At 44.6% G+C, this 14,434-nt stretch overlaps 1 protein-coding gene and 1 long non-coding RNA gene across 3 annotated transcripts; both read left to right on the top strand.

Annotated features, from left to right (window-relative positions):
- LOC120222956 lies at window positions 1-5,813 on the top strand. Its single transcript, XR_005526155.1, has 3 exons — window positions 1-237; window positions 4,595-4,780; window positions 5,405-5,813. It is a non-coding gene; the product is annotated as an uncharacterized LOC120222956 (long non-coding RNA).
- Window positions 5,814-6,905: 1,092 nt separating this feature from the next.
- CSTL1 (cystatin like 1) lies at window positions 6,906-11,966 on the top strand. Of its 2 annotated transcripts, none has more exons than XM_039220981.1 (4): window positions 6,906-6,955; window positions 7,729-7,980; window positions 11,012-11,125; window positions 11,864-11,966. In XM_039220981.1, exons 2-4 carry the CDS (start codon window positions 7,762-7,764, stop codon window positions 11,945-11,947), a joined length of 417 nt encoding a protein of 138 aa, XP_039076912.1. In that variant the 5' UTR covers window positions 6,906-6,955; window positions 7,729-7,761; the 3' UTR covers window positions 11,948-11,966. The 2 variants fall into 2 exon arrangements, with proteins under 2 accessions (XP_039076912.1, XP_039076911.1); XM_039220980.1 differs by having other exon boundaries at window positions 6,914-7,034.
- Window positions 11,967-14,434: the final 2,468 nt, after the last annotated feature.

Raw genomic sequence — 14,434 nt, 5'->3', positions numbered from 1 at the left:
TGAGCCTTTTGGGACAGTGCCAGCTCTGAGCCATCTGTAGTACCACCTTGTCATTGTTGACATTCTGCGCCTGTGTGCTGGCCTGCTCCCCAGGACCATCTGAAGCCAATGTCAGTCACATCCTTCTGCTGCAGCCCCAGGGATGAGGGCTCAGGGGCTCAGGGCTGCAGCGGGTGCTGTTGCTGATAGCCTGGGCAACGCTCCCTTTCATCCTCTCTTGGGAGAGTACTCAAGCAGGTACCCGGATGGCAGATTGCTTTTTGCTGGGCTGGCTTTGAAGGGTTTCTGGTGGCAGGGTGGGTCTCAGATAGATTTGCTTCTTGCCAGGGCAATATCTAGGCCAGCAGCCAGTTGAGAGCAGGACAAAGAAGAGTTTTTCAAACAGTGTTTGAATGAATGAATGAATGAATGAATGATGAATGAATGATGAATGAATGAATGAAATAAGGTGGAAGAACTCAAATGAGATCAACCCTGCTGTTTGCAAAGGCATATTTGTTTTCTGAGAGTTGTCACATCATGATTCTTCTCTCAGTGCCTATGATGTCAATGGCAATGGGAATGGAGAGAGGGCAAGAGCAGGGAGGTCACAAAAAATAGCCTGGAGCCCCAGGGCAGTTCTACTTGCTTCATCCCTCTGGCTTCTGGAGGAGGTTTCTCCTTCTTGAAATAGTCAACATGATTGAGCCCTGTGTGCCAGGAACTATGCTAGGCATTTCTGTACCTTTTACAATAATCTGATGAATTTGCTATTACACCAATTTCATAGATGAGGAAACAGACTCAGAAGGTAAAGCAGCTTCCAAGCAACAGTGGAAGGGCTGCCCCACATCTGACTCTGCTCTGCAGCTCTCTGACCCCTCACAGCAGTCCCAGGCCCCACAGTGAGAACAGAACTCACCAGCCTGGATGGCTGGGTAGAGGATGGTCTATGCGGCTATCTGTCCTGGAACATACCTGGCATCCTAGAGCATGAATTCTCACCTATTAGATGACCTCCAGGTCCCCTCCTGCTTTGGGGAGCAGTGGCACTCCAATTTGGGTTTCCAATCAGAAGCAAATCATGATGAGCAATGTTTTGACCAGACTGATGAGTGATCTATGCAAGCCCAAGGGAGTTGGGGGTCAAGGAGGAGCCTAAGAAGTTCATCTGAGGTGGAGGGGCAGGAATGACAAGATAAGATGGAAAAGTGGGATAAAAACCATAGCCAGGAGATTCCCCGTTTCCAAACTCCTGAGCCCACACAAACAGAGCCTTACTGCCTACATTGATAAGACTCATTCTCCCTCTATCTCCTGCTAATTTTTCCCTGGAAGCAGCCTGACAAAGAATTTCCAAGCCTGGTTGTCAATAGACAAAACCAGGAAGTTGTGCATCTCACAGATAGCTCCCCATGTACTCCCACCATGTGACCCACATACCACACAGCTGTGGGCTCATGGAAGACAAATCCCATACACTTGCCACTATGACTGCTCCAGCAGTGGCCCTACTACCAGGTTCATCCTGTAAGTCAGAAGGCCTGGTTTGCCAGGCTCTTGGAAAGACGCTTATTCTTTCTTAAGCACCAACTACTAATGAGGCTAACTTCTTTCCTCTGGATGGTGCATCAGCAAATGAGAAGTTGGCCTGGGCCCAGGAAGGTGGGAGGTGCTGAGGCACAGGCCTCAACCTTCTCATACTTGCCCCTCTGTGACTCTGGACAAGGGCAGCCTTTTCTTGGCTTTGTTTTTTTATTAATTTTTTAATGTTTACTTGTTTATTTTGGGAGAGACAGAGACAAAGTGAAGGAGGGAGGGGCAGAGAGTGAGGGAGAGAGAGGGTTTCAATCAGGCTCTGTGCTGCCAGCGCAGAGCCTGATGTGGGGCTTGAAGTCACACCCCTGAGATCAAGACCTGAGCTGAGATCAAGTCAGATGCCTAACCTACTGAGCCACTCAGGTGCCCCTAAAGTACCTTTATCCCATGGAAAAAATTAAGTCCCTGTTCTCCTGTTCCTTCACAGTTGTAACCAGGCAACACAATTTCCTATTATTCAGTGAAAGTAAATAGGTTTTCTATTATCTCCTTGTTCAGTAGACATGACCAGGCCATACATAGAGCCAGGGCCTGTACCTCCCTGTTGTTCATGGAAATAATCAAGTTTCCTATAATAGAAAATAGAAAAGTATATATTGGTGTCTGCCTCTGGTTCTGGCACAGAACTCCTGAGACCCTTGTAATTTCCTATGTGGTAAGTGAATTAAGAGCCTCTTTTGTTCTAATATTTGGTCTTTGAGCCTGGTTCCTGGCATAGAGCTCCTGAAATTGTTGTATTTCCTAGGTGATAGGAGTGCCTTTTGTTCTAATGAGGTGATTTTAGATGGGTTCTTGGATGGAGGCTGGTCACCAGACAGAACAACCCGTGTTTAGAAACTTGGAATTCTTAGCCCTGTTCCCCACTTTCTTGAGAAGGGAGAAGGGCTAAAAATGGAATTAATGATGGATCATGCCTAAATTATGAGGTCTCCATAAAATCCATAAAGTATAGGGTTTGGAGAGCTTCCAGTTTGGCCATCACGTGAAGGTACCAAGAAAGTTGCCCTCCAGGACAGGGCATGGAAGCCTTCCCAAATACTTTGCCTTATACCTTCTTTCCATCTGGATGTTCATCTGTATCCTTTGCCATATCCTTTTTTTTTTAAATTGTTTATTGTCAAATTTGTTTCCATATAACACCCAGTGCTCATCCCATAAGTGCCCTCCCCCACGCGCATCAGTCCTCAGTTTTTTCTCAGCATTCAAGAGTCTCTCATGTCATATCCTTTTATAATAAACTTGTAAAAGTGTTTCCCTGAGTTCTATGAGTCACTCTAGCAAATTAATCAAACCCAAAAGGGGGCCATAGGAAGATCAGATTTACAGGCAGTTGGTGAGAAGCATAAGCTGACAACTTGAACTTGCACCTGGCATCTGAAGGTGGTGATGATGGTGCGGCAATCTTGCAGGACTGAGTCCTTCACCTGTGGGGTCCGATGCTGTCTACAGGCAGAGTGGACTTGTAGAACACCCAGCCAGTCTTGGAGAAAATTGCTTTTTTGGGGAAGACCCACATGTATTTGGCAGCCAGAAATGTCAGAAAGTATATTTTGCAAGATGGAAAAGAATACTCATGGGAGAAAAAGACTATAGATAGGGAAGAGAGGGTGTTTTCCCTACCCAGGTGGGAAACTGAGTTTTTTCCTTTTTACCTACCTTTCCTTTTTCCATGGAAATATCTAGAAACCCTACTTTTCCCTAATTCCCTGGACATGACCAGGCTCCCTGTGTCCCCTTATTAAAAGGATATAATCAGCCCCTCCCATTGCTTCCTTATAGACTTTCATAGACTTAACCAGGCCACATGTTTTCTGCTTATTCCATGGACATGGCCATGTTTCCAATTTTCTTCTTATTCCTGGACATATGAGGATTCTACTTTCCCTTTATTCCATGGGAAACAATCAGACCCCATGTCTTTCCCTATTTCACAGACACTATTAGGCTTCCTATTTTCCTCTTTGTGCACGTACATACCAAGTTCCCCGTTTTCCCTCCTTTTGCATACTCACATTCCATGGGCATGGCCAGGGTCTCTATATTCCCCTCACTACATAGACATAGTCATGGTCTCTAATTATTTTCTTTTTCTATGGACACAATGGGACTGCCTGTTTCCCTTTCATTTCGTAGATATGGCCAAGGCACTCTGCTTTCCCCCTATTCTATTGGTATAATGAAGTTCCCTACTTTGTTGTGTTACAGGGACATAGTCAGCACTGTATTTTCTCCTCATTGCATGGAAATAATCAAGCATAATAATTTCCCTTTCCATGGATTTTATCAGGCTCAGTGTTTTTTTTAATCTTAATTCATGAACATTTCCAGGCCCCTTGTATCCCACGGACATGTCCAGGATCCTTCATTTCCCCCTCATTTTATGGGCATTATATAGTTGCCTTTCTTGTGATCTATTCTGGATGTAGTCAGGCAATTTATTTACTCTTTATTCTGTGATTTTAATCAAACTCCCTGATTGTTCCTTACACCACAAGCATTATTGGAATCCTATTTTCTCTTCATTCCATGGACATAACCAAAGCCACCATTTCCCCCTCAACCTATGGAAATCATCCATCCTCCTGTATTTTTCCTCTAATCCACTTATATAATATTGATCCCTATCTTCATCTTATCCCCTGCATATTATCAGGTCCCCTATTTTTCACTTTCCATTCAGCATAGAATTGATGAGGCCTCCTATTTCCCTCCATTTCCATGGATGTTTTTATTTTTTTCCCTTTTTCCCTTATCCAGGAGCATGACCAGGGCCTCTGTTCTCCATCCTTTCAGGGAAATAATCACCCCTCTGACTTTCCCTGAATCCATGCTGTGGAGGGCTGAATAATGACCCACTGTAAGATGCCCACATCCTAACCCCGGGAACTTGTGAGGATTGTCTTACGTGGTAAAGAAGGACTTTGCAGATGTGACTTAGTTCAAGATTTTGAGATGGACAGATCACTTGGGATTTTTCAAGTGGGTCTTAAATGCCATCCATATTTCCTTACAAAAGGCAGGTAGACCGAAGAGAAGGAGGTCATATGCCCACAGAAGTAGAGATTGGGGTGATGTGGCCACAAAGCAAGAAATAGCAGCAGCCAGTGGACTTTACCCCAGAGCCTCTAGAGAGAGTTCAGCCCAGCCAACACCTTGATTTTGGTCTAGTGAAAATGACTTCAAATTTCTGGCCTCCAGAATGGTAAGACAATACATTTCTGTGGTTTTAAATTACCAAGTTTGTGGTAATTTGTTACAAAACCATGGGAAACTAATGCACATGGACACATCCATACTCCCAATTTTCTCTTATTCAGTGGACATTTTAGTGGGTTGAACTGTGGTCCCCAAAAATATATGTGCAAATCCTAGCCCTTAGTACCATGAATGTGAACTTATTTGGATATAAAGTCTTTGCAGACCTAATTAAGTTAAGCATCTTAAGATGAGATCACATTGGATTTAGGGTAGGCCTCAAATCCAATGACTGATATTCTTAAGAGAAAGAAGGGAGAGATTTGAAAGAAATGTACAGAAGAGAAGGCCATGTGGAGACTGGCAGAGATTAGATTTATGCTGCTATAAGCCAAAGAACTCCAGAAATGCCAGATAAAATCCCCATTTTCTGTTTTATTCTATCGATATTGCCAGGGTCTGTGTATTTTTTTCTTATTCCATGGAAATTACTAGGGACTAATTTTTCTCTTACTTTATTGACATAACCAAGGTGCATATTTCTATAAGTAGATCAATTTTTTAATGTGTTTAGCCCTATGTTCTTAGATTTTCTAATATGGCTCACTGAATGTTGCTTTTCCTTCCTCAGGTCCACAGTCTGATGGGCATATCGTTTCCAGGACAAGCTGCCCTTGTCCGGGTCTGAACACTCACACATATTACTCAGAACCCTTATGTATCTATTTGACAATGACACACCTACAGCTCTGGGTCAGGGTATTCCAAAGCAGCTACCTCCCTCAGCTGGACAAGTCCTACAAGTCAGGCTCTGAGGCTCAGGGGAGGATGTTGTAACAGCTCTAGCAGGATTTTCACATCAGAGGGTGGTCTGTGTTCTGGAGCAGTTGGTGTCCAACACACCATGGGCTTGAGCATGTGGGTTCAGAATCATAAGAGAATCACCCAGAGGATGTTTCTGAGCACTGACTGATGCCTGACCTGGAAACAGGTTGTTTGCTTCATGGATTTAGTCTCCACCACAAACCAAGATTAGTAGTTTTCCCCATTCTCATTCTCATATTATACATGAAAAAAACAGACTTGGAGATTAACTATCTCTCCTAGAGTCACCCAGCAAGGGATCTGAACTCAGGAGAGTTGGTGCTAGGTGGTGCTGCTTCTCAAAGACTGAAGTCCCATTTATTTTTGAACATTTTAGCCTTTATTTTGAAATAATTTCAGACTTAGAAAAAGGCAGCAAAAGTTGCATGAATGTTTGTCATACATTTCATCCCACTATCCCAAATGTTAACATCTTTTTAAACTAAAAATGAAATGGTAAAAACTAGAAAGTTAACATTGGTGAAATGCTATGAACTGATCTACAGACTTTCTTCACATTTCATCAATTGTCCTGCTAATTTTTTTTCTTCAGAATCCCATTGAGGATCCCACCTGAACAAAAGTTTTTAAATGGGGAGCTATTATAGGCTTCTCGGTGCAGGTGATGGGGTTTAGGACATACTACACTAAAATATGGCACCTTGGCACGTTCAAGATTGTAAACCAAGGGAGTTTGAGAAAATGACGAAGCAGGAAGGATACTCTGACCTCCCCAGCACCCCCATCCCTTCTTCCTTGAATGCAGGAGACAAATCTCCCATGTGAAAGATACCCTCCATGTACCAGGAGGATGGAGGACATCCTTATCTCTGGAGACAGGGCATTCAGGACCAAGAAAGCTGTATAAACAAACCTTCTTCACCATTTATTATCCAAAGGCTAAACTCCATTGTTTTGTTAATTCTTTACACATTTATTGTTTCTTTGTCTACAGGGTATATAAGCTTGCTCTGGCTACTTCATATCTTCATTCTCTTTTGAAGAGAATATAATGCGTATATAAAGGGTCAATTAAACCTGCATGTTTTCCTCCTGCTAGTTAATTCTAAGGTCCAGCCAGAGACCTAAAGAAGGTAGAGGAGAATTTTTCCTGTCTGATGTAAGCAGCACCTAACCTTCAGGGGTCTGCAAGATTAATCTGTGAATAAGGATCAAGGCTTATTCCTCCCTCACTGGGAGACTAGGATTACCTCACAAAGCTCTTTTGGGGTCACACCAACATAGCAAGAGCTAGGTGCCAGGGCCTGCAGGCACAGTGGGATCCAGCAGCCAAAATCTGTGGTGAGAAAGGTAGCAGGTTAGTAAAGAGAACTTGTCTCTAAAGGAGGCACAGGAAATAGTTGATGGCCAGATTAGACAAGTAGAGCCCACAGAAGGTAAATAGAGTGTATTATGCTCTGTTTCATGTCTCTGATTCCTCATATCCCAGTTCAAATATTACCTTCTCTATAAGCCTTCCCCAATTCCCACAAATGGCACTTCCATTTGTTTCTTACTGCATAGCACTGTAAGGCTCTGTTTTGGGGGCTTTATTCTTCAGTAGATGTGAAGGCAGGGAGAGAGTCTTGTTCATCTTGGCAAGGTGTTTAGAAACTATGCTTGCCTGAATAACTGAAGAACCAAATGGATGTCATAAATATGTGGAAAATGTATGGACCTGAGAGTGAATTGATCAACCATCTAGGGAGATTTTGCGGTTGGTCTTTTTCTCTGTCTAATGTTTATTTTGGGAGAGAGAGAGAGAGAGAGAGAGAGAGAGAGATCACATGCATGTGTGCAAGCAGGGGAAAGGCAGAGAGAAGGGGAGAATCCCAAGCAGGTTTCATGCTGTCAGCACAGAATCCTTCATGGGGCTCTATCTCATGAACTGAGAAATCGTGACTTGAGCCAAAGTCAAGAATTGAATGCTAAACTGACGGAATCACCCAGGTGCCCCACAGGTTGGTCCTTTGATCAGATTATGAATGAGGTTGGGGTCTCAATCTCTGTTTAACCCGGGAAAGCCCACCTGGTGAAGACAGCTGCAGGAGGGTAAGTGAGCTACAGTCTAGCCCCAGCCCACCCTGGCAGGTGCAGTGGATAGGAGGTTTCCAAGGCTGCGAGATGGGAGTTGGATGCTGGAGGAATCCTCTGTTGCTGTTGGCTGCCCTGGTCCTGGCAGCCAGGCTGGGTCAATTTCAAAGGTGGGAAGGCTTCCAGGAGAAGTCCATGAGCATGAAAAACATGAATTCAACACTCAAATTCTTCATTGAAACCTACAACAATGCTAGCAATGACACCTACTTATTTCAAGTTGACAAGCTACTTCGAAGTCAGATGCAGGTTTGTGCCTCGGTTTCTCTGGATGTGGGTAGTGTCCACGTGGACATGCAGGGATATGGTATGGCTCCCAGAGAGAACCAAGTGATGGTTTCACCAAGGTAGGGGGAGGCTTCACTTAGGATGAGCATGCTTTGCAGTTGTTTCGACTCCAGAACTGCCTTAGCTATGCTGTTGAAATGCCAGCCTAAGGACTGGAATGAAACTCTGTTATTCTTGGTCTAAAGTAAAGATGGTCCCTGAGGTTCTCAACTATTCTTCCTTGGGAAGAATTGCTTTTAATTCTGAAAGTAGTCTTACCAGAGTGACAGCAAATGAGGATGATTTTGTTTCCTTTAACGGTTTGCTTTGTTAAAATATATATGTTCTCTATAGGAACAATAGTTTTTCAATGTCCAAGGGCTGTAAAGTCTGGAATTTCTAGCTGTATTCTACAGAAATCTGGAATTGCACAGAGGGTTTTTTTGGGGTCGAGGGAAGAGGGGGAGTGAGGGATAGGCTTCAACCAGATCATCTCTCTTTTTATGTTTTGCATACAAAGCTTCTCTGAAATATATTAATCAGGAATTAGGGATAAAAAGAAGTTACTTGAAAACCACTTTTGTGGGTCCAAATGCCCCTCAAGTTTACATGGTAAACTATATATAAGTTAGGGCAGAGGCAATAGCACATTTTAGTTCAATTAATCCAATTTGGAAAAAAAATTGACAGGAGAAAAGGTCTCTGGCCAGAGAGAGGGGCAGTGGGAACAGGAGGAAGCGGCAAGGGTGGGGAGCAGAGAGGGGCTGGCATGTTAGTGTGACGCAAAGTAGGCCTGACATCATAGTGTGTGGACATCAGCCTGTCCCTGTTTCAGTCACATACTCTTGCCCCAAGATGGCGCTTATCAGGACCAAGAACACTGAGGTGACTTGGCCACAAGGTGGTAGCTGTTGACCAAAGGTCTTGCCAAATTAAGAATCCCAGAAGGCCTGTCTTTTGGAATCATCCCATTATTACTAACAGTTAACTCTAAACGAATAGTTTATGAACAAACTTTTAATGTCATTCAAATGTATGAAAGAACAACACGTGTGTCCCTTGGTAGTGGTGATCTGGGTTAGGGGCCCTTTCGCCATATGTTTGGGTCTGTCCTAATACCTTACAGAGGAGTATAGGAGGTGGGTCTGGTGGGCTGCCTGCACCCAGACTCTAGGTCACCCTAACTGTGGGATCTTGACCAAATCCCATCCATACTCTCCAGGCCTCAGTTTCCTCACCTGCAAGTGGGTGAAGAATGAGTGAAGCAGTATTTGTGAAAGTAATTATATTACTATGATGATTCTTCTTATTATCTAGCAGTCCAGTCTAATAATAAATAAGAAAACACTTTGCACACTGAAATGTTAAATTTTTTTAACATTATTTTTTTTTCTGAGAGACAGAGAGACTGAGCATGAGCAAGAGAGGGGCAGAGAAAGAGAGAGAGGGAGACATAAAATCTGAAGCAGGCTCCAAGCTCTAAGCTGTCAGCACAGAGCCTAACATGGGGCTCGAACTCACAAACCATGAGATCATGACCTAAGCCAAAGTTGGACACCCTGCACACCACAATGTTAGTAAAATTCATGGTCAGTGTTTTAGATTTTTCATACATATGGAACATGATGAAGGTCAGTGTGAAAGCCCTGCAGGATGCCAATGCCTGGATGGAGAGCTGGACTCTGCATCCTAAAGTTCTTCCAATGGCAGAAGCTGGACCACGATGGCAATACCACCCTCAGGCCTCCTTCCCCTACAACCACCTTGAGCTTTTCTGAGGGCACTTTCCTCCAGGGTCAGTGTAGGCACTCTCTCCCTCCACTTCCACCCACCTGGGAGAATGCCAACCCTTCTCCTTTGGTTTGACCCAATACTGGGACAAGGAAGCAGGGACCATCCAGGAGCTTCTCCCCTCCCCTAGGGAGAACTCTCTATCTCCTACATTGACTTGAGGGACCCAGCTATTTCCAACAGAGAACATGACTCACCAAAGCATTTGTTAGAGTTTCAGGTTGTGTGTCCTCCCTGGGACAAAGGGCTTTTCCAGCCTCTCTACCCTTAGAGTCCTCACAGCCTGACACTTGAACATGAGCACAGAAAGACAAATACCAACATCCAGGAATAACCCTGGTGTGTGTTCTCCATGGTTTACACATTCACTATTCTCCCCATTCTCTGGATGAGAAAACTGAGTCAGGGAGGTGGCAGGGCTTGGCCAAGGAGATAGAGTTGGCGTGGGATAAAGCCAGAACTCAAGCACAATTCTTCGGTCTTCTGTTGCTTTCCCAACTCCATTGCTGCTTCAGAGTAATGTTCCCCACACTTTGCTAAAACATTTAATAATTCATAATTATTTTAAAATGTGCTTTGTGCATTCAGTGACTAGCGTGCTTCTCTTTAGCCTAGGCAACAACTCCTTGAGCAGTCACAATTATTATCTGGATTCTGTAGTTAAAGAAACAGAGACTGCTAGACATTTGCTCAAGGGCACAGTGTTAGTAGATGGGGAATGAAGACCCCAAATCATTTCAGTTCCTAAGCCTCTGTTTTTCAGCTGTTGTTGCTAAACTTCCTTTCAGGTTGGTTGGGAAGGAGAGTAGGGAGGGAGAACATGGATGAAACTGAGAGACAAGATGCACCCCTATGAATTACGAGGGTCACATGTATAGATATGGCAGGCATTCTGAGACTGCTGGTAGCCAAGCTCCATGTCTTGCCTCCCTCATCCTGGGGGTTCAAGGGAGACAGGCAAGAAGCCATCTGTGGCTGCAGCAGTGAAGCCAGCCCAGAGCAAGGGGCAGGGCTCTGTATCTGCTGGGGATTGGCAGGGGTCTCAGCTGCCAGTGCACGTTCTCCAGCTGGGAGGGGAAGAGGGAGCCGTGCTTTGGGTGGATAAGCTCTGGGAAGAGGGGCTGTGACTCCTGGGGCTTTATCTCTGTCCTAGCTTTACCTGGTGAGGACCAGCAACTAGATGCTTGGAGTCAATACTAATAGTGGCACTGTTTCTCGGTAGCTGACGACTGGAGTGGAGTATATGGTTACTGTGAAGATTAGCCGGACCAAATGTGAGAGGAATGGCACAAAGAACCACTCATGCCCCATTCAAAACAAAAAAAAGCTGAAAAAGGTGTGTGGTGGCAGTCTTTGAGCAGGGCCTTGTGATAAGAGGGAGAAAAGTAAAAATTTAAAAAGTAGACCGGAATTGGACATTGACCACCTTTTCAGCTGTGTGGATATGGCAGGGTGAGGGCTAGGCCAAGCATCTCCTGATGCCACTGGAGGTGCCCAGAGATGGGAGAAAGATTGGACAGTCTCCTTACCTGCAGCTGGTACAGTGTTGGCCACAGGCCTTCTGTCTCCTCTCCTAGTCCCATCCTGTCCCTCAGGGGGAAGTGGTTTACTTCCCTGGAGATTTACTGTGGTCTTGACGCACACTCTCCAGGTCCCTGAAGATTGTCTAGTTTTCTTCTTATCTTCCAGACTCTGCTCATCTTTTCTGCCTTTTCCCAGTTCCTCCTGGTGATACCACCTGTAGGCTGGCAGACATGAGGAGTCCTCTGTGCCCGAGTGCAGGTGCAAGTAGACTGCTGTCCTGCCCAGGCCTCATCCTTGGGTTCCCTGGGCTGCAGGCTCCAGGCACACCTGTTCCAGGTCCCAAGTGACTGGTCAGGGGGCACCCATGGTGACATCCCTGTTCAGGCTGGCCCCATGCTGCCCCACCAAGTGACTGTGAGCAGATCTCCCTCACCCATATGGTCAGCGTGCAGACACAGTGACTGGTCCAGACTCCCCAGATAACGGCCTGGGGCAGGGGCAGAAGCTTTTTATTCACTTTCAAAAAGTGGTTTTCTTTCTCCTTCCACAGAGTTTCATTTGTGATTTTTTGGTGTACACTGTGCCTTGGATGAACTACTACCAACTCTGGAACAACTCCTGTCTGGAGGCTTGAATGTATTGGTGCAAAGATCTTTGATGGCCACAGTGTGCAGTTTCTATTAGACTTCTGAAGGGCCTCATTCCCTCTCAGCAGGAACCACTCACACTTGCACACACTTATATACATCCATGTGCACTCACAATGCACGCATACACAGACACATTCACACATATGCAGTCTCACACACCACACTCATATGCCCACACACTCACACTCACTCATGAACATGTTCAGTGGCCCTTAGGGGGCTGGTACAATTTGAACAGAAGGCTGTTCACTCTTTGGAAGAAACTCAGTTTTTCTACTTTGGCATGTATCTCTGAGGCTTGTTATGATTCAGGCACATCCTGACCTCTGGCCTGAGCTTGCAGGAACTCAGTTTCTTCCCCACACTCTTTGACTTACACATCTTTGTGAGTGTGGCTGGGGTCCCCAAGTTCACTAGTCCAGTAACTCAGTAGGAGGACTCCCAGGACACAGCACACAGTTGTACTCACAGCTATGACTTATTACAGTGAAAGGACACAAGACAAAACCAGCAGAGGGAAAAGACTGATGGGGAGAAGTTTTGGGGAACTAGATGCAGGTTTTCAGAGTCCTCTCCTGGTGCAATCACATGGGTGCATTTAGTTCCCCAGCAGTGGGTTGTGATAACATGTATGAAATGCATTTCCCAGGGAAGCTCATCAGAGACTCAGTGCCACAGGTTTTCCATGGAGATGCACACATAGGGAACCTCTGCCTAGCATGTGTCCAAACTTCAGACGCCCAGAAGAAAAACAGGTGTCTGGCACAAATCACATTGTACAAACAGTGTAGACACAATGAGGTCCTCTAATCACTTGGGAAAAGTTTATATCAGTGTAGGGAACTGTTTACCATCCAGGTTCCCACACTCCAACCAAGGCCAACTTTACAAGTGGCCTTTCCAAGGGCAGCAGTCTTGGCTGGCTGTGTAAACTCTTTCCTTCACAGAGAGTTCCTGAGCCTCCCATGTCTTCTTTGCTAGTGGAATGAGACCTATGGTGTCTTCCCTCATGTGACTCATAGTTGAGTAGAGAAGGTGCACACTGGACCAGAAATGGGGAGCAGATGTGGGCTGAGAACTTCCTCAGGGACCATACCTACCAGCACACTCATAATGGCAACTTGAGAGAATATTTCCAATGGGGGAGAGTTAACACACAAACTAGAACTTCAAATTCACTTGACAGGCTTCAGGGAGAAGGGAGAGTAGAGGTGCAGTGTTAAATGTGGGGAAATTTTCATGAAAGAAAAAAGCCTGGAGTATCCAGTTCTGCAAGTCTAATGTCATTGAGGCTCAGTGGGTGCCTGGCATGGGCCTTCTCTCCTCACTTTCTCATTTGGTTGCAACAATCCTATGAAATGGAAACTCTCACTTCCATGTTACAGGTGAGGAGCCTCTCTCCAGATTCTACCATCCTAGCTGAGTTTGGCCTGTTGGTTGAACTTTTACAAATGGAATCATACAGTATATATTCTTTTGTTTTTGGCTTTTTTTCACTCAACATATTTCTGAATTCATTCATGTTGTGTGTAATTTTAGTTCACTTTAAGATTGTTAGAATCCTATTGTGTGAATATACCTAACTGTATTTATCCATTCTACTGATAATGGACTTTACGATAGTTTCTAACTACTTAGAATAGTAACTATTAAGAATGAACAACCATGTGTGTGTCTAATGAAGAACATATGCATGTGCTTCTGTTTGGTACACACCTAAGGATAGAATTGGTGGACAATAGAACATGTGTACATCCAAATTTTAGCTAATATACTCAAGATTTTTAAAACCATTTTTACATATTTGACTTAATTTACCTCTCTAATGCTACTTAATTATTGATTTAAACCTTGTTCAACTTCTTTTAAAAAATTTTTAATGTTTTAATTTATTTTGAGGGAGAGATAGAGACAGCGTGAGCAGGGGATGGGCAGAGAGAGAGGGAAACACAGAATCTGAAGCAGTCTCCAGGTTCTGAGCTAGCTGTCAGCACAGAGCCTGACACGGGGCTTGAACCCACAAGATGTGAGATCATGACCTGAGCCAAAGTTGGATGCTTAACCAACTGAGCCACCCAGGCACCCCAATCTTGTTCAACTTCTAAGTTCTCACTTTTTATTTTTATTTTTTTATTTACAAATAGTTTATTGTCAAGTTGGTTTCCATATAACACCCAGTGCTCATCCCCACAAGTGCCCTCCTCCATGCCCATCTCCCCCCTCCTCCCCCACACCCATGAGTCCTCACTTTGTTCTCAGCATTCAAGAGTCTCTCATGGTTTGCCTCTCTCCCTTTCCCCCACCATTTCCCCCCTTCTTCTCTCCCACGGTCCTCCGTTAAGTTCCTCCTAATCCTCCTATCTGTCCTTCTCTGCCTGACTTATTTCGCTCAGCATAACACCCTCTAGTTTGATCCATGTTGCTACACATGGCCAGATTTCATTCTTTCTCATTGCCATGTAGTATTCCAT

Source organism: Hyaena hyaena, unplaced genomic scaffold (assembly GCF_003009895.1).
Source record: "Hyaena hyaena isolate Hyena2069 unplaced genomic scaffold, ASM300989v1 scaffold_928, whole genome shotgun sequence".
Taxonomy (NCBI): Eukaryota; Metazoa; Chordata; class Mammalia; order Carnivora; family Hyaenidae; genus Hyaena; species Hyaena hyaena.
Note: the sequence above shows the minus strand (reverse complement) of the source record. Positions and strands in the feature narration are given on the sequence as shown.